General features: G+C 37.2%; 1 protein-coding gene across 1 annotated transcript in view; it reads left to right on the top strand.

Moving 5' to 3' along the window:
- LOC122798788 (zinc finger protein 665-like) overlaps positions 1 to 20,313 on the top strand; it is a 173,392-nt gene that overhangs the window by 13,843 nt on the left and 139,236 nt on the right. The window contains exon 2 of the mRNA XM_044067897.1: positions 1,059 to 1,185. Within this exon, the coding sequence (XP_043923832.1) occupies positions 1,059 to 1,185 (127 nt within the window). The remainder of the gene's footprint in view (positions 1 to 1,058; positions 1,186 to 20,313) is intronic.

Below are 20,313 nucleotides of genomic sequence, written 5' to 3' on the forward strand. Positions count from 1 at the left end.
CTTACAGTGCATGTGTCAATAGCAAGGGGTTACTGGGGAGGGGGAACAGTGCAGTAACCGGTTCTGAGAGTTGGAACTATGGGCACTGGAATAGAGAAACAGAATCAGTAAAAGTGTGGACTTGTACATACAATGTCCAAGATTACTCTGTATTGGAGTATTCCATTTTTTTGTGAGGTATAATGATCTCAGAGTTAGTATATACAAATATGGGAGCTTGCCCTTCACATTATGAGGGGTGCAGGAAGGTGCTTGCCCCCAGGAAAAAAAAAATAATTTTAAAGGAAGAAGAGCAATATTCAGCATTCATTGTTTTGCATTTTTTTACTTTTTTCATAACTCTGGGACTCTCAGAATTACAGTAGGGAGTCATAAAGTACATGCTCAAAAACTGAGGTACTGAAGGATACAATTCAATGGGTAACAGCGAGGGGGTACACTGCATGTGCTCACTACTGGCAGTATTAGGGAGGGATATAGTGCATGCACGCTTAACAGTGGGTGTTAGGGAGGTATATACAGTACCTCTGCCACTGTGTGTGTGTGTCACTGGGAAAAATAGAAGAAAACAAAAGGAACACTAACATGCCCTTTAAATAAATAAATATAGTTTTTGCAGCAGGGAGCAGACAGTTCTGTCCACCAAGGAAAAGAATCATTTAAAGAAAAATAAAATAATGCTGAAAATAAAACAAAGCAACAGTTTAAGAAACACTAACTTGCTGTTACAGTCCCTTAATGCACTGGTTAATCACTGCATCTTCTACAGGACACTGAGTGTGACTGGGAAAACAAGACAAGAAAAAATATTGTAGTGCTTCTTCCACATGCACAGCAATTATGTTATGCTGGAGTTTTTAATAAAAATTGTCTCCCTCATTGCTAACCCCCTCTTGAATCTGGTGAATTTTTGTATGTATGAAGAAAGGAAGATTTGCTATTTTTCGCAAAGACAAGTAGTGTCCTTAAAAAAATGTTAACATAGCTGGTTTTACTCATTTTAAAATAATCTGCATGTGTATTTTAATGAAGAGCAGTCAAATTCTGTATCCTTTCAGGTGCCTGAAACCTTTGAAGATGTTGCTGTTGAGTTTTCAGGAGAGGAGTGGGAAATGTTGAGTAAACCAGAGAAAGAGCTACACAAGGAGGTGATGGTGCAGAACTATGAGAACATGATTTCTGTAGGTAAGGTGGATCTTAGAGGTGTGTCCTTATTTGAGGGGTGTACTTATCTGACTTATCTGTAAGAGTGATATTATTATCTGAGTTGAAACTATTAACTGGTTAGATAAATCTTTTGTTTTATGTGTAAATTACTTTCTGAAATGTGCTACATCAGTCACCATTTCCTTCACAACATTTATCTAATTTTTTTCTTAGTTAATGACATCCTTTACTAGGAATTCTAGCCAGTAACCAAATGCTCAGTCTGACAGTAATTACAGAATAGATGTTGTAGTCCAAGTAGCAGGGCTGACAGCAGTAATATTAAGTTTCAACTTTATTAGTTTAACTTCTAAAATGCAGGTCATACGTTATCTTAGCACTGTGAACAAGTCTCATAGTATCAGATTCAGAAATAACTCTGTTTTGTCTTTAAATTGATAAAAATATAGTAAATGTCTTTTAAATTTTAATATACGTAATGTACTTCTCATCCCCAGAATTAGTTTAGCATAAAACAATTTATTAGTACAGTTAGCTAGAGAAATAATTACCCTTAACTAGTAACCACCATTTTGACTCATGAAGTGGATAAGTTTGCAGGCTTCCATTAATCCCTACTACAATACATGTAGCTTTAAATATACTAATGACCGAGCTACATGGACTCGCATGTCATGTGACATGGGCTGGTTTATCACTTCAGGAAGACAGCAGGATTACATGCCTAGTGTAAGATGAAATTCATCCAAAATGTTTGCATTGCTTACAGAGTATCCTGACAAATGTCCAAACATTGCTCGACATCAGAATTGGGGAAATATGTCTACAGAAGTGTAGTATAGTCCTTTTCATGAGTTTGTGCTTGGAAGTACAGAAGTATAACTCATTGCTACAAATAATTTTTTCTCTGTAGCTGCATGAAATTTTCTCATTGCAAGGCAACTTGGCAGGAAACTGGAAGTTTACATCAAGAAACTTGATTAATTCTTCAGTACAAGACAATAACCAAGAAGTCTGAAAAGTTACAGTGTGCAGACTGTCTCTCTGTTTCTGAGAAAGAATCAGTTTAACTCTTATTTTCTTGAAGAGGAGAAAATGGCAGCAGTTAGAACAAATAGAAGGGGTTGGGAGGGTGGCCTAATGGTTAAGGTGTTTGCCTTACAAACACAAGGTGCAGGGTTTGAGTCTCACAAGGGATAATTGGCTAGGCTTAAAATGGCTCACAAGGACAGTTAACTTAGTACTAATCTATGAACCTATGAACATTACAGTAATTATTGCAAGTCTGGGGGGAATTTGCCATTTATTTGGCATTTTCTGTTCACAAAGTCTTTGAGAGACTAAGGATTCTTATGTTAGAGCTGAAGAATTTGAATTTGGTAAGCTGCATGATTCAGTAATAATAAGAAGGCCACAACATCAGTGATGGCTGGTGGCTTCAAATCAAAGGGGAGCTTCAGGAGACAGCTGAATGAGTGGGACTAATGTGAAGGGGTGTGACCAACTAGAAAGGGGCGGGGCTATGCTAAAAAACCTAAAAACATGGACTTTAATTAAATACGCTGCCCTGGGTGCCAAACTGTCATTATGAGAGTCCAATCAAGGCAAAATGAAGTGTAGAAGAAAAAAATTATTTCAGTGCATTGGCTACATGACAGCTTACTTAATATCTAGATGTTAACAAAAAGGTTGTGAGACATTTAAAAATAAATTCCTTTTTGAATACATTACTGGAATGCCAGTCAAAATCAAGTATAAAAAAACAAGTAGCACTCAACTCAAACCACTTCTCTTTGCACTGCAGTTCTAATTATAATTTATATTCAGCTTTATAAAAGTACCAAGTAACATGCTGAAAGTAGCAATCTCTGAGATACCCTCACTTGTAAAAATGTTTCTTACCCAAAAAAGACCTGCTGCCTGACAACAACTATCTACTTGTTTCATGGGGAAACATGATCAAAGTAAAAAATGAACAGCAAACAAGAAACAAGCCCAAGATAAATTGCTTAAAGGATTACTGCACAGGTTATGGACCGCACATGATAGATCGGCATTCTGTTTAGATAATGGGTAAAGCCTGCAAAGATGACTGCAAGTCTCCAACAAATGCAGTGAGTTTCTGAAAACACTGTAATCCTGTCCTTTATTACAAATACTGTCATATGCATTTCAATACCCAAGGCTTATACACTATCTAGTTATGTAAATATTCTCTGCATGGCAACAACAAAAAGGCTTTCATTGTTAGTAATTCGTTAACAGTATGCTTATCAAAGCTTACTTGCATCTTACAGTCTCGGATAAGCTTACCTGATGGTCATTAAAGCATTGCTAATTAAACACAGAGCAACAGGCAGTGCAACAACATGCATTTTCTGAATAAGAAGCATAAATCAACAGTATAAAATATGACAGAAAACCAGAACATTCTACAAAATCAAGGATAGATGAAAAGCCACTGTAGTACTTGTGTCTACCTTAGATGGGGGGACACACTGCACATTTACACTGCATAACTGCTCCTTGCCTTGCTTGGACACATCCAGAGTCACTACATGGGGAGTGGGGTGCAAAAAGTATGTCACAATTTGAAATGTCTGTGGCTGACAGTGATAGCCCTGACACATTTGTCATACCTCTCAAACTTCAGAGCAAGAAATCTGGACAAAGCCATAAATAGAAGTGGTACAAAGGCCCAAAAATGAGGACAATTTTTAGATATTGCTCTTGTAAACTTAGAAAGATAATTAGGTCTTGCATTAGTATGTATTTTCTGAAGGGTATTAAATCCAAAACTCAAATGTCTGTCATTATTTTCTAACGTCAGTCTTTAATGATTTGCCACTAATTTGCCAGAAAACCATGATTTTATGAAAAAATAGACCAAAAATGTGATGCAAAAATATAAAATAGCCACACAATACAGTTGGGAACCTGTCAAAGAAGGGACACTTTTTAATATTAGTACTGATAACTTGAGCAGCTGACAAAATAAGAAAATCTACATGCATTTCTGAAATTAAAAGTAATCGATAACTCTGATTGTTACAATTATTTATTAATTGCAAACCCTCCACATTTTCATCCAAATTTGCCATTTTGCAGAGGGATTATTAGGAGGAGAGCAACATTTTGAGCCAAAATCGAGGACAGTTGAGAGGTTTGGATATATCTAATTCTATAAAGCGATTTATTTGCTTGTACCTCTTAATGCAGGAAATTTGGACAAGGCCAAATATATTGGGGGAACATACAAACAGTACTAAAATTGCTCTTGTAAAAACTTAGTTGACAGAATAACAGGTCTTGCATGCATTTTTCTGAAGGGTATGAAGTCTGAAACTCAATGTCTGTCGTTATTTGGTGACTTCATTCCTAAATGATTTGTCAGAAAACCACGTATGTTATGAGGAACAAACCAAAAATAAGAAGCAAAAATCTATTAATTCTGCAAAAATCTGGACAGTTGAGAGGTATAGTTCACCCAGAGCTGTCTGAGTTTGCCGCCCTTTCCCCTCACAAAATCATGGTCGAATGGGGCCTTCCCCCTGCAGCTATTCCAATGTTCCATTACTTGGCTATTTTGCCCCATTTACCATAAACACTGTAATGTGCATACTGTTTTACTTCTATGATGATTTGGATTTCATTTAAAAGTTTTATTTTACATTTTGCAGCACAGACACTAATAGACATCTGATAAACAAAGCAATGCAGTCTCACGATGAAAATAGACTCAGCATTAAAACTTTTCTGCCCTTGAAGCTCACATTCATTGAAACACCATTGAAACCCACATTCAAAGAAAATACATCTGGCAAGTGGCAGAAAAGATTAACTTTGGGCTGTTTTCAAATCATAGGCCCTTTGCACAGGAAACATACATGTGTTCTTTGATACACCTTCCTGATTGTATTAAATTATATTCCTTGTATAACACAGTAAAGTTGTAAGAAGGTGTTTTAAATGTATTGTTTGGAACATTTTTCCAGTAAACAATGAAACAAAATACATACACCAATAAAGACAAAACTGCCAAATTTATAACATTTCCATCATAAAAGTCTATTCAAACTTCTGCAATCCACCAGTATCAGTAAATGTGCAAAATCTCTGCATAAGTAAAAGTCATCTAAATAATTCTTCAAAACTAGCCACTAGAGAACAGTTAATCCAAACATTCATCAAATTTGTACACCGTAGCTTTCAACCTATTAGCACAAAAAACCTGGACAAAGCCAACAACAATCTTATAAACAGAAAATTGCTAGAATAAAAGGTTTTGTGTTACCATGTACTTTCTGAAGAATATGAAGTCTGAAATTCAAATGCCTGTCATTATTTTCCAGGAAACCACATATTTTATGAGGAACAGAACAGCAATATGAAGGAAACATTAAATGCTGTGTTACTGCCATGCATTTCACTGACAAGTCTTGAACCCAGGACCCTGAGCACTGCAGTCAGAGCAACATACCACTATGCCAAATCAGCTGTTGCTTTAAAAACAGCTAGACTGAAACTTAAATGGCTATCATTTAGTGAATTCAGTTCTCACCATAGCTCTCAACTTTTTAACAGAAAACAACTATGCAAAGCCAATAATGGGAGAATACAGCCCCCCAAACATTCAGTGAATTCAGTTCTCACCGTAGCTCTCCAACCTGTTAGAATAAAAAACCTGAACAAAGCCAACAATGATCTTAATTAACCAAAAATTGCTAGAAGAAAAGGTTTTGTGTTACCATGTACTTTCTGAAGAATATGAAGTTTGAAATTCAAATGCCTGTCATTATTTTCCAGAAAACCACAGATTTTATGAGGAACAGAACAGCAATATAAAGCAAAACTTTCACAAGTTGTGGTGGGTAGGGAATTCAAGCACCTGCTACCTACTCCCAAGGTACAGGGTTTGAGTCTAGCCACTACCAGGTATATTTCTTGAGTTGTTGTCACTGGGACATTTTATACACACACACACACACACACACACACACACACACACACACACACACACACACACACACACACCTGACCTTGCAGTCCGATCCCCTTCCAGTCTCTCTGGCTGTAACCTAATAGACATCTGTGGCATCTGTGAGACTGCTGCCTTATTCCGAATCCGGACTGGTTAAGCAGTAGTCCAGATTCAAGTTTTCCATTCATGCATGCGTGAGTTTTGGGATTTGGGATTTTTTTTTATTTTTGGCTTTCAGCTGGGGGGGGGGGGGGCTGCAGTCCAATAGGATGAGCCATCACTGCATAACAGTTACTTTTTAAGAAATGATGAAATAAGTGGTGGGATGTTAATGGAATTTTACATCTTTTGAGATTTGTAGACTTTTTTAAAACTTTCGCCTGAGTTAAAGTTAGTGAAAATGCAGCATTGGAATATACCTGTAAACAAATGTACATATATTAGCAGATTTACTGCTGCAGAAGTACTCAAAAGAAAGCATGTATTTTTTTTCAGTCAGAGCCAAAGAAATGGGTATAGGTTCTGAGACAGGATATGTAACAGTAGCATTCGTCACTCCAACTGCCTTTACTTTATATTTTGATACTGGTATTTGACTATCTGAAGTAATTTTTTAATATAAACCTAGTGGCTCCAGTGTCCACCAGGAATGGAATTTTCTTTGCATTTATTTTTACTTTAACATAGGGTCCCTTTTGATCTGTTGGCAGCAAAGGGTCACGATTTATTGTTTCTAATTATTCTGGCATAGTTAGTACAGTGATTTCTGACTTCTTCCAATGTGAGGAGTTGGCGGGGGAATGCAGCATTATTATAATTTGGCTGCCATTCAGTCCAGGTATCTTGGACTCTCTGTATTCTCCTGTATGGGCATTCTTCTCTCCAATGTCCTGCTTCTCTACAATTGAAGCAAGATTCATCAGAAGAGGCAGGAGGGGCACTGCCAGCTCAATGTTGCCAACCAGCTGCACTTTGTTCGCTTTGACCAGCACTCTTACCAATCCTCTAGCAATTCCTCTGCCCCGACCCCTCGGGGCTTTCAGCTGCCTGATTTGCAAAGTTAACAGCTTACCCTCAATATCTTTTCTCCTTTTCTCCTAATACTCAGTGCAGTGATTTGCAATGCTTATTAAAGACTCTGAGTCCTTACCCCACCAGTCTATAAGCACTTCCTTTATTTAATTTTGCACAGGGGCTTGCAGACCCTGCACAACGGTTGCTGCAATAGCTGGCTTAGCTTGTTCTTCTGGATCTGGTATCCCTGAATGTCTAGCAAATGCTTTTTTAAGACAACTCAAATAGTCTGCAGGGGCTTCCCATTTATTTTGTTTACATGCCTGTATCTTAGATCAACCAGTCTTAAAAAAAAACACTTCTGTAATTTATATTTAACAGTGCTGTCCTTTTATCCTTTAATGCATTCCCTGTGAAAGTAAAATCTGCTGTCTCCGGCTTCTCAAGTAATTACTTTTTTATTTCATCTGAAGTAACTACCCTGAGTAGCTGATTTAAATCTGTCAAGGAAGGATTGTAACATTCTATTATAGTTTTTAGTTCTTCCCGAATCCCTAAACTTTAATGGATCTTTTCTATTATTTGAAAAACGTTTAGACATAGTATGCAGATTAGCAGGGGTCCAAGGATGGTGGATAACCTCTCTACTATTAGCCCCCAAATTTCCCTAAGAAGTGCCAAAAGATCTTCTCTGGATATCATTGCCTCCTTTCCTACCCTGTCATGAGCGTGTGTGATGAGCTACAGGAGTATCAAATACTAGTGCTCCTGCTGGAGGGGTAGAAGCTTGTTGAGGGTAATAGGAAGAAGAAGAAACTACCTCAACTGCAGAAGCCTGTTCAGGAGATGAAGGTTGAACAGGGGAGCTCGGTGTCACACTGACCTGGTGTCCAATGCACAGTTGTCCAAACATTAGGAGGCCTGAAAACAGCAGAATCTTGTACAGGAGTTACCTGCATTGGTGCATATGGGGGTGGGGTGCAGTAGCTACTGGAAGATTATCATCCTCTTCAGAAGTTTCTGCTTTTTGGCCATCCTCAGTTTGTTTCAAACCTGCTGACAGGATAAAGGGATCCCTTTTTACTGGTCTGTACTGCATTTTTTACTCATTTTACCTGCTTTAACAGTTTCCTGTTTGCATCCTGTAACCCCCTTAATGCTGACTCCTTTTTCCCTTTTAAGTGCTTCTGTATACCAAGAATAAAATACTGCCATTTGTTCCCCACTTGCTTTGTTTTTCTTTTCTTCCAAAATACTCTTCACTTTCATTAATTTATCCCTATCATAAGATCCATGTAATGGAAATATCCCACTAGAGCAATTTTTAGTAAGCTGAAACCATTTATTCAAATACTTACAACTTTCTTTATCATAATTCATAGGTTCATAGGTAGGTACTAGGCTATTGGCCCTATGGCCTATATAAGCCTAGCCAAATGGTACCCTGGCTTTTGCCACCCAAGAAAATTATTTACCTGTGCCCCTGTTGAGCAGAGCCACAGAAGTGATACCCGGGATGAATTTCCTAACTCCCATCTGATCATCAAGATTTTTCTTGAAGAGTGCTAATGAGGAGCTCTGTTTGACATAGACAGGTAGTCTGTTCCAGAGTATGGGAAGTCTCTAGGACAGGAATCTATTCCCTCCAGCATGTTCTGTTTATTGTGGTGACAAGGTTTAGGTCCCTAGAGCATGTAGCTCAGAGGGATTGGGATTTCTTTACGTGGAGCATGTCCAACAGCTCTGGGTTTGAGATAGCTTTGTATGTTGGGCAGAGATGGCCTCCGAGTAGGTGATATGCGACGGGAGTAAAGCTGGAGTTCTTTGAGACAGTCTGCATAGGACATCTGTTTGAGGCCAGTAATCCTCTTTGTGAGTTATTTCTGTGGCCTTTCCAGTTGATGTAGATGTCTTGTGAGGTACATACCAAAAGGGGCGTTGTACTCTATAATGGGTCTAATGCGTGATGAGTAGAGGGGAACAATGACCTCTTTTTTTTCCTGGATGAGAAACCTTTTGTAATGAGGTATGCCACGTCGAAGGATTTCCTGACTACTGTGCCGCTGTGATTATCAAAGGAGAGACTACTGTCCACCTGTGTCCCAAGAAATGTCTCTTATCACACTTTCGGTGTTAAGTAGAATACCGCCTATGTGGTAGTTCATGGGTACAGAGTTTTTACCAAAAGGGATGACCATGTACTTTTTGGCATTGAGCTTGAGGCCATGGCTTTGACACCAAGCATCTGTCTCAGTGAGGCCCTTTTGTAGGATATCCACATCATTAGGAGTTTTGATTATGGCTCCTAGTTTGCAGTCATCTGCGAACTTTGTTAACCAAAGATCTTCTGTGTTAGCCTGTACTTCAGAGAAGTAGATACCAAACAGGAGAGGACCCAGGACTGAACCCTGTGGTACTCCACTTGTCACTGGTCTGAAGTTGGATTTGGAGTCTGCTACTTTCACAGTGTGGGTTCTGTCAGTGAGCCAGTTGGCAACCCATCTTGTGACATAGGGATTTATACCTAGTTTAGTGAGTTTATCTATAATTCCAGAGTGGGGGATGGTGTTGAATAGGCTGTGTGAACCACCTAACCCTCCTCTACGGCTTTGGTGACTGCTTCAAAGAAGTCTTTCAGGTTTAGGAGACATGATCTGCCTTTTACAAACCTGAACTGGGTAGGGTCCACAGTTTGGAGATTACCAATGTCATTGTTTATAAGTTCCAAGATGATATGTTACATAGCCTTGCAGACCAGGATCATCAGGCTAATGGGGCGGCAGTTCCTGGGGTCCGTGGTGGCTCCCCCTTTGTGGAGTGGGATAACCGTTGCTGTGCGCCATTCAGTGGGCACAAAGCCTGAAGTGAGGCTTTGATTGAACATGGTACTTAGGTGGGGTGCCTGTTCGTTCTGTAGTTTGTGTAGAACGCAGCCTGGGATGTTGTCATGTGCCATATCATATGATACAGATATCATAATTCCCTTTTCAGTGATTTGATCCTGCTTGCTTATCTTTCTTCCCATTTTCCCTGTTAAGACTTACCTTATAGATCCTGGATCCTGGTAATGCAGGGAAAAGAAAATAATATCAGAGTCCACACAGCATTCAGGGAGGGAAGGGTAGGGATTCTGTATCAGTCCACACAGCATTCAGGGAGGGAAGGGTAGGGATTCTGTATCAGTCCACACAGCATTCAGGGAGGGAAGGGTAGGGATTCTGTATCAGTCCACACAGCATTCAGGGAGGGAAGGGTAGGGATTCTGTATCAGTCCACACAGCATTCAGGGAGGGAAGGGTAGGGATTCTGTATCAGTCCACACAGCATTCAGGGAGGGAAGGGTAGGGATTCTGTATCAGTCCACACAGCATTCAGGGAGGGAAGGGTAGGGATTCTGTATCAGTCCACACGGCATTCAGGGAGGGAAGGGTAGGGATTCTGTTGCCATGCAATGACAGAGGAGATATTTCAGTCAGCCTTTTCCCCCAGCACCCCTTGCTTTTGTGCCACTGTTGAGCTCAAAGGTTACAGCTCCAACATTACAAACAGGATAATGGGGTGGATAAGTACTGTGTCCAGAACTGACCACTCTTTTGGACCCTCTGAGTGTCCTTTCATATAGTCACACCTACAATCTAGTGTGCTATGGGCTCATGAATTTGATTTAACTCTGCACACACACCTATGTCCCAGCATGCTGTAGGCTCATGAATTTGATTTAACTCTAATTTTAATTATTTGTTTCTCTCTCTCTCTTAGTACACAGCACAAAACATCTTGTCATACGTTAAAAACACAAAATATCAGTTGTGCTTTTTACCTTTTTGTCCTGAGGGTATAGCCCTTGACACTTGATGCCTCCTTGTGTTAATTTCCTTGTTTTGTTTTATTGTTTGTGGGATCCTCCCATTATTGTCTAACAAACAAATGTTCTGTGGGATCCACCCACTATTATTTTATATATACATAACAAACTACTCTGTCATTTAACAAAAACAGTTATTCACTTATGTCACAGACAGAGCTTGTACTACAGTTATCTAAAACAGAAAAAGAGAGAGAAAAAAATTCCACAAGTCCATTTACCCCCCCTCATTTTGTGTAACAGCAGTTTGTACACCCTGAATAGTTAACCTCTGAGTATCATGTACAAAACAATGTGGAATTCACAGAAGAACATTCTGTGCTAGGCTCTTATGATCTATTCCACCCTCTTCTGCAGCAATGCCAAAGTTCAGATCCAAGTCATGGCACCAAAATTATTATAGTGCTGTAAAAACATAAATATATAACAAATAGCTTTACCTGTCAGTCTTGAGTCAAGAATAACTCTTTTGGATGTGCAAAGTACATTTTTTATTGTAACCAAACAAACCACAGTGCTAGGAGACTACCTTTACAGAGTTTTAAATCAGTGTCCCCAGCAACAAAAACAGAGTTTATATACCATTTTTATTAGAAAGATACATGCAAAATTTTGACATTTTTATATTAATTAACAATTAGAGTCTCTGTAGACCCTCATGCATCTTGCTTAGATCTGCACATGAACACTTTAACAACCATACCTGTTTTGTTTTTTGACCTTGTGCCTTCAGTACCAGTGTGCACTATCTCTCTATATTCCTTATAATCACTCATCCCTCAACCTCAAGGAGTTCAGAACTCTCATAAAATCTCTTTCACTTAGCTTTTCTTGCCTCCTTTTCAGAAATATTCCAGGACCAAGACTTTATTTTAACATTCTTAACCCCTTCAGCACTTTCTTTACCTTCTGTTGTCTGTTAATAGCCTATTTTTAAAATGTAGTTATAAAACACTTGAGAGCAAGAAAGCTACAACTTAAAAACTGTGGTTTGCAGAATCGTGCCTCCATACTATGTATTGCTTTTAACATAAACAATTTATAAACATTTTATTTGGCTCATTAGTGAAAAAAACTGTAAGTTAATATGGATTGTGTGAAGAATAATCATGAGAAAATACATTTTCCCCTAATACTAGTAAGTATATTTGAAATACTGTAGGAATTCTACAGGCCACCTTAAGTCATTGAAGAACCTTGGGAGTGATCAACTTGATGCATCTGTGAAGTTAAGACTATTAATTTATGCTGTTTACCCTGTTAATAATGTAATGTATTATTAAATTACCCTGGCCCCTACACACCCTGTATTGCCTACTTTAAAGTATTCTTCTCCCATCTTTAACAACATCCACCTTGCTAAACAAACACAAGCAATGTTGCTACAAAAGTAGCATGATTCACTGCCAACCTGCCAAATAGAACCCACAACTCTGCCTCCCTAAGGGAATTACAGTGGCTGGAATTCCCACATTATCTAACCTACTCACAACTTCCACAAATCTATAGCATTGTATATTAACCTAACAACTGTCCATCCATCTCCAACCTCATACAAATATATAACCCTTCCAAGCCACTATGTCCATCACACAAATACCTATAACATGTAGCCAAACCTAATAGTACTGCTGACAAATCACTACTCTCCCACACCCTTGCTAAATCCTGGAACTTCATCCCACTAACAATAGGAGAAGAACACTCCTAAATAATTTAATAATGTCCTACCTACTCAGTTGCCAGCTCTGTGCATGTGATATTTTCCACACACTTACTGTTACCACTGTTTTATGTAACTGGCCATAATACGGCTACTTATTCACAATCTCACCTACCTGTCATCCACCCCCTCTCCACTGTTACCTCTATTTCCATTTTACCTGGACCTCCTCAATACTCCTTCATAATGTATAACCATCTTCATCCTATAATTACTTCACTGTCTCCTAATTAATATCTATTTTTCAGCTGATTCAATTTGAAAGTAATTAGACTCGTATAGGCTATATACTTAGCTAATATTTTACTGTATCTTCATTTAACTGTCATGTTTTAATTAACTGTTATATCATTACAATTCTGTGCATGATCAGGTACTATTCTGTGTATGTCCATTTACTATCCTATGGAAGTACATTTATTATGCTTTGCTTTAACTATCGTATTATTACTAGTCTGTGTATGTATGTATGTGTATTGTGTAAATCTTGTATAATTGCCTTATACTCATTCTGTAAAATTGAGCATTTTCCCTGGGCCTCTGCTGAAAATAAGATTTGTGCCCAGGTGGACTTTTCTTGTAAACAAAAGCAGTAAGTAAATAAATATAATTTAATTAAGCAAATTCTCATTATAATCACAACAAATGCATCAAGGATAGTAAATAAATCTCTCTGAAATAAAACTTCACTTAAAAAGTATTCAATTCTATGTTAGAATAGTAGAAAAAGTACAAATTTGAATATGGATGAATGGAATGCTCTGAGGTCAGTACAGAGGGATGAGACCATTGTAATTAGACCTGCTGATAAAGAGGGTCCGGTAGATGTGATGGATCATGATTATTAGGTTAATTCCATGAATAATATTTTGAAAGATGAGAATGTTTATAAGAGAGTTGGAAAGGATGCGATTGATAATATGATTTTAAATATATATGACACACTGCATGATTGTTTATTGTGTAGGAGTATTAGTTTAGATCTTTTTAATTATTTTATTGTAGATAATCCTCTTATTCCTGTCATATATGGCCTCCCTAAGATTCATAAGCCCCTCACATCCACCTTTTAGACCTATAGTTTCGGGCCGTGGTTTGTGCACTGAGCCCCTATCCATTTATGTGGAAAAGCATTTCAGACCTGTGCTAGATGTGAATGAGCATATTTTGAAGGACTCCAAGCAGTTTTTAAATGATCTTTACAAGTTTGTTAATGAGTGGAAAAAAATCTTGTGATGTTTTATTGTTAGTTACATTGGGCGTCGTTCATTGTTCACAGTTATACCCAATATGATTGGAGTAGAAATGTTGAGAGAGTATTTATCGGAACATAGCTCCTTTGGGCACACCTTTATAGAAATGATTTATTTGCTTATGAAGATTATTCTTGAGAATAATATCTTTTTGTTTAACCAGCAGATTTTTCTGCAGAGAGTGTGTGTAGCCATGGGTACATCTACCGCTAGTAGTTATGCCAACATAGTTATGGCCTATTGGGAAAATGAATTTGTGAGATTAAGATGGCAACAGCTTGTATTTTATAGACATTTTGTCGATGATCTTTTTTTATTATGGGATGGCACGGAAATGGAGATGGCATTGTTCCTTGAATGCCTCAATGCTAATAGTTCATTTCTTAAGTTTGATATGAATGTATCACGTAAGGAAGTGAATTTCTTGGATGTTAAGGTATTTAAAAAGCATAATGGATTGTTTAGTACCACTGTATATAAGAAAGAGTGCATTAGAAATGGTTTGTTACACAGAAGGAATATGCATCAAGGACACATTTTCAGGAATATAGTAAAAGGGCAAGGTTTAAGGATGTCCAGGCTAAATCCTGATGATGATAGATTTAAAGCTGACTTGGATGGTTTGAAAGTTAGATTTAAAAATAGGGGTTATAATGAATGGGAGGTTGAGGCTCCACTACAGGATGTATATCAATTATTGTCCACCACAGCCAAGCCTTACTTTTCTCATTCAGATAGCCAACCAGATTCTGTTAGAACTCAGAGTGGTGTAGTACGTGTTCCTATGTATTTTGCCAGCAGTGTTAATTAAATAACTGATGTAGTCAAAAAGTATTGGCCTATTTTAACCAGCAATTTTGATATTAGGAATATTGTAGGGGACAAACCATTTTTTTCTTTTAAGAGCAAAAAATCTCATAAACACATGCTCTGCTATCCTGAAATTGGAAGTAATGTGCCAAGGGATGTGACATTTGCTATGCCTGCTATTACCAGATGTAATTTTTGTATTTATATTGATCCTTCTGTGTCATTTGAACATCCAGATATGGGGAGGGTATTTACTTTTAGAGTAAATGCAGATTATCATTCCTTAAAGGGCAACAACAGGATTCTGTTATTAAATGCTCAACTTCTCTGTCCTTTTTCTCCCTATGTACTGTCCTGCTATGAATGAACAACAATACAGCATGTAAAATTATTTTAAATTGACTGTTTCTCCACTAGAACAGTACCTTATTGCACTGTGGTGGTTTCTCAAAAAACGTTTATCCCGCCCTGAAAAAGTCACCAATTTGTTGATGTCATCAAGGCCACTGAATACAGGTAGTTTTCTGGCCAATTCCCTCCCCAAACTGACATCATTATTTATTTATTTATTTATTTATTTATTTATTTCCAGTTTGATGACCGGGGAGGTCCACTGGGTGCAAGGAGCCCATTTTCAGTGGAGGCCTGGGGAGAAAAGTTCCATAATACACAGTAACAATAAGCAAAAAAGTAATATTACAAAGTAAAACTCGATACAAAAATAGCGGAACATGCATTACATACATATATACTAGAATAGAGACAAGTTGTACAGAGGATTAGTTGCACTGAGGAAGTAGATGATTTGTGCGAGGTTATAAAATAACAGTTGTAATTCATTTGATCGTAGTTATAAAACTGACATTTGTAAATACAATTTTCCATTGAAGGGGTGAATATAGGTGGAAAGTACATTATTTAGAAAGTAAAGATTCAAGACAGACAGTTAAAAAATAGAAAAAGTGGAGTGCATACATCACAGTTTAGGATACAAAGTGTGGATGTTCTTAGTTAAATAACATCAAACTTTATGAGGTGCCAGTAGAGAGAATCACTCCCAGATTGGGGAAAGAGAGGACAGATAGTAAACTATTTACAATAATATACATTTAAGATATAGATGTTATATTCATCATCGTGACCATCCTAAAACCCACCCATGCTGTGATGTCACCACTCCCTGGTTCTTCTCATACAGAAAGTGAAGGCTAGAACAAGGAAACAGTACATGAGGCAAGTCTCCTGCTGTGAGTTGTCAGTCACAGCAGGTAATAGCTCAAATTAACCTTAGCACGTTGACAGCTAGGGAAGTTAGGTGTGAAGGGGGTTGCGAGATGAGTCAAAGTAGTACAATTCAGACTTCACAAAAAAAGCTGCAATTTATCCATTATAAAAAGAAGCAGCAGTAAAAAGCACTTTGAAAGTCTGTTCTGTGGCATTTGTACTGTTTGTGTTTTAAGTAAGCGTCATGAAATGTTACTTAAAACTCACTGACTGAAAGACAGCAGCGTATGCATATAAAATCAATGCAGTGACAGGAGATTTAGGAAGCAAAAAGCCTGCATGATATAACTTTTTACAGCCAAGCACTGCATTGTGGGATACCGAGGGGCAGACTAAACAATCAGAATTACATCAAAATGTCAGACCCCATGTGGTCAGACTCAGAAATTACATATAAAATATTTAAAAACCTGTAAATAGTCCCATAGTGGTGTTAAAATGTAGCAACCCCAAACCATGATGAAATAAACAGTTTTTTGAGTCTGTGGGTGCGGTTCTCCTGTAAATGTGATTTATGTAGCTGTTTGTCAAGAATGTTCATGTTTTTATGTAGGATAGACCAATAGATGATTGAAGGATAGAATTAGAGAGCATGTATATAGTATTAGAAATGGATCTCTCAATAATGCTCTAACTAAGCATGTGAGTGAACGTGGTTCCACACACAGATTTAAATTTTTAGTTATACAGAAGGTGGTAGTTAATGGACATGATGTGGATATTGAGAGTATGACTGAAGCCTCAGAGAGTAGATGGATAATCAGACTGAGGGCTGATACAGGGAGTGGTCTCAATGATAAAGTACAAATGAAACCACTCATTAAGGCTAGATCCCTGTATAGATGAATGTTTTAATGATGATGGTAGATATATTTTTATATTTTTTATATATACATTTTTGTATATATTTTCTGAATTTAGTTTGTTTTATGTTATTAAAAACGTGTTGTTTTTTAAAACAATATGACTTATTAGTTTATTTAATTACATATGCTTTATGACTGGTTGTATTTGTGTGTTTTTTCATTAAATGGGTGGAATGGCTTGATATTTTGTAATGTCTGATGAAGCACTGTTTTGACTGTGAAAGCATTAACATTTGCAATAAATCTCTCATTTGTTATTTATATTAACTTCTCTGCCATTTATTTTTATTCCATTTTATTGGTACCATTTGGAGTAGAAACCGCTGCCTTACTTTGACTCACTCTTATGGACTTTTTAAGTAAATTCTCATTGTAAATTTCCTGCCTTCTGTCCCTTTATCCTTACTACTTCTATTGTTTCTACTTACCACCTGACAAGTTTTTCCCCTCCAGTAAAATTCCATCTCATACTCGCTACCTTCTGCAGCTACAACTTCACTTCATCTTTCTTTTTCTCTGTATCACCTAACAAATGTACACACTATTCACCTTTCCTTCGATACTCTCTGCTTTCTACTCTTTATCACTTCCTCTCTGCTTCCTATTCCTGTCTCCCATACCACCTGTCTTATTTCTCCTAGCCATAAATGTAAAATTGTAATTTAACATTTTAAACTTTATTGTGTATGACAAATTGTCTTGCATTAACATGTAATAAGTCTATTTTACTGACTGCAGATTTTTCTTCTAGTATAGCTGCCTTTCAGTTATTGTATATCCAGATTGTAACTTTAAGCTTTATATTTTTCTTTCTTGTGTAAAATTGGCTATTTTGTTATTCGAATTTTCTTCCTGGGCCTCTTCTGAAAAGGGGCTACCACAGCCTGATTAGACTATCCTGGTCAACAAAATAAATAAGTTCTGTTATTTAAAAAGAATCCCACATATTTTGTCTTGAAAATGGGAGATGGGAGCAAGATTTCAAATAGTTAATGATATATGGTGTAGGATTTTTTCTACTCTTCAAACAACATAAAATATTTTTTAGTGTTGCTAGTAAGTTCGGTGTTGCAAATCCAGTTCCAGGTTGAGGAGAAATCTTATTTGTAGCATAGTAGCTACTTTTGCTAACTTTTAAACTGCAATAAAGACAACATCAATGTCCCAAGGGTGACTGTCTATGAAAAGTAAAAGAGAAATTGAGTTAATGCAGAGTCCTGTGAAATCCCATTAAGATGACCTGTGATGGAGAGGGAGTTTGGGCTCCAAAGACTGAAACATCTACTAGATCAGTAGGCCCTTAATCAGGGGGGTACTTCTGGAGAAAAACCATAGTCATCAAGTTTAATCAGTAACAGATTATAATTAACTGTTTCAAATGCTCTTTTTAAGTCCAGAAAGCACTTTCATTTAGCACGTCCTTTTCCACACTAGCATAAAGTTGAGTGGTTAACAGAAGATAATTGTTTGTTTGCTATATTTTAGGCAGAAACATTTATGCAATGTAACATATATTTCTAGATAAGTTTTTCTAAGATCTTCCCTAGAAGGCAAAGATTGGCAGATAGTCTGTAGTCCGCAGCAGAGATGGAATGGAGACTTTAAGAAGAGAATGACAAGAACACGTTTAAAGTTGGAGAGTACTGACCCACATGTTAACAGGTTGTTTCTATAATTGATGGCTTTGAAAAGAGTCTTCATTTTGTTGTAGCTCAGTGCTTTGATATAGTAATAATTTTATGTAGTGGTACACAGGAGTTGGTAATATTAGACAGTGCAAAATAGGAGTGAGGAGCCAGCAAGGCTGAGGAAATATTAGAGTGCAGGGAGTGCATTACATTAGGTGACAGGTTAGATGTAAATAAAGTTGGATTTTGGAAGGATTTTTGGGAGATGGTGTTTTTTCAGGTTTTGAACCTGAAGATTTCTGAAGTGAGTCTTGGCTTCATCAGTGTAGTGTACATCAGTTCTTTTGGAACTTTTGTAATAGTAAACAAATCAAGTTGTATGTAGTAATTTATCTTAAATTGAATTCTGTAAGGTACAGCACAGGTGTAAAGCAAAGGTAGGGGCGGTACAGTTATAAACTTCTGACCAATCAGTAAGTAGGAATTCTGTTTATACTAGACTGCCAACATTATTTACAAGTCAGTAGGAAAATGTCTGTCTTGGGGGAATTTTAAGAGTTTTGAAGGAGTAATATAAGAAAACAGCAATGACTGAAAGATCATTAGAAAGGCTATCCAACTGAAATTGCCTGTATCGAATATTTGAAATGAACACATTGATAAGAGAAGAGTGCTTGATCTACCTCTTAAGTGTAATATGCTCCATTGCTCCCTCACCAATTGAGAAAAATTCAAGTGATTAAAGACGCCTTGTAGGGAGTTGGAGAGAAAAAATTCCAGCTCAGGTTAAGATTTCCCTCAGGGTATACTCAGTTAAATATATTATTTATAGTGATATTTTTCAAGAATAGATAAATTGGAAGGTGAAAAATAACAATATAAAAGTCTGTGTGATTCTCCCAAGAAGTTACATCTTGGTATCTATTTGGGATTCTGCTCACCGGTACTGTCATTTTCAGAAGTTAATTTTGGGGAAACATTGAAGCCTTTTTGTGCTGTGGTAAGGTCATTACCTTGAACCTAGTGTGTTATTAGAAAAATATAATTCGAAGTAACTTGAGGGACAACCCAAGAGGGGTCTTTTAAGGAAGGATTTAGAAATTGGAGTCAGTTTTGGATTATAATGAGAGCGTAAAATATCTAGGTTTTCCCATTTGTTGTTTAAGCTGCATAAATTCAGTGACACAATGGAGAAGTGTTTAAGGCTGGTAGAATGAGACATGTCCAGGATTTAACTGAATGTCTCCTGAAGAAGTAGAATTGTTATGATAATTAAGATGAAACTGTTTCTGAGATTTCCAGATTGTTCACACTGGGGAGCACAATGGGGAGTATTTTTGGATTATTATGATGGAGTAGTTGGACTGAATGACTTGTAATTAATTTACCACACATGTACAGTAGACAAAGAAAATGTTGGATTAGAGGTTTTAAAGTGTGACAGAGTATTGTAATGAGGTGGTACCATGGTTGCATTTGTGTACGTTTTATTTATTTATTTATTTGCATCTGTTTATTGGAAAAGTCTCGCTGGCCATGGACACCTTTTTTAGCAGAGGCAAAGAGAGAAAAGCTCTGGAGTTAACATTAAAACATGAAATGCAAATATCCACACAAATCAAACCGGAGCAACAAAGCCACCACATAAATACTTTGTTCTTCACATGTTTATTAGAATTTGAATTGCGAGTTTACAGTTTCCTTATGGTAATTTGGTTAATT

The sequence above is a fragment of the Protopterus annectens genome, chromosome 3.part1 (assembly GCF_019279795.1).
Source record: "Protopterus annectens isolate FY-2018-M chromosome 3.part1, PAN1.0, whole genome shotgun sequence".
Taxonomy (NCBI): Eukaryota; Metazoa; Chordata; order Ceratodontiformes; family Protopteridae; genus Protopterus; species Protopterus annectens.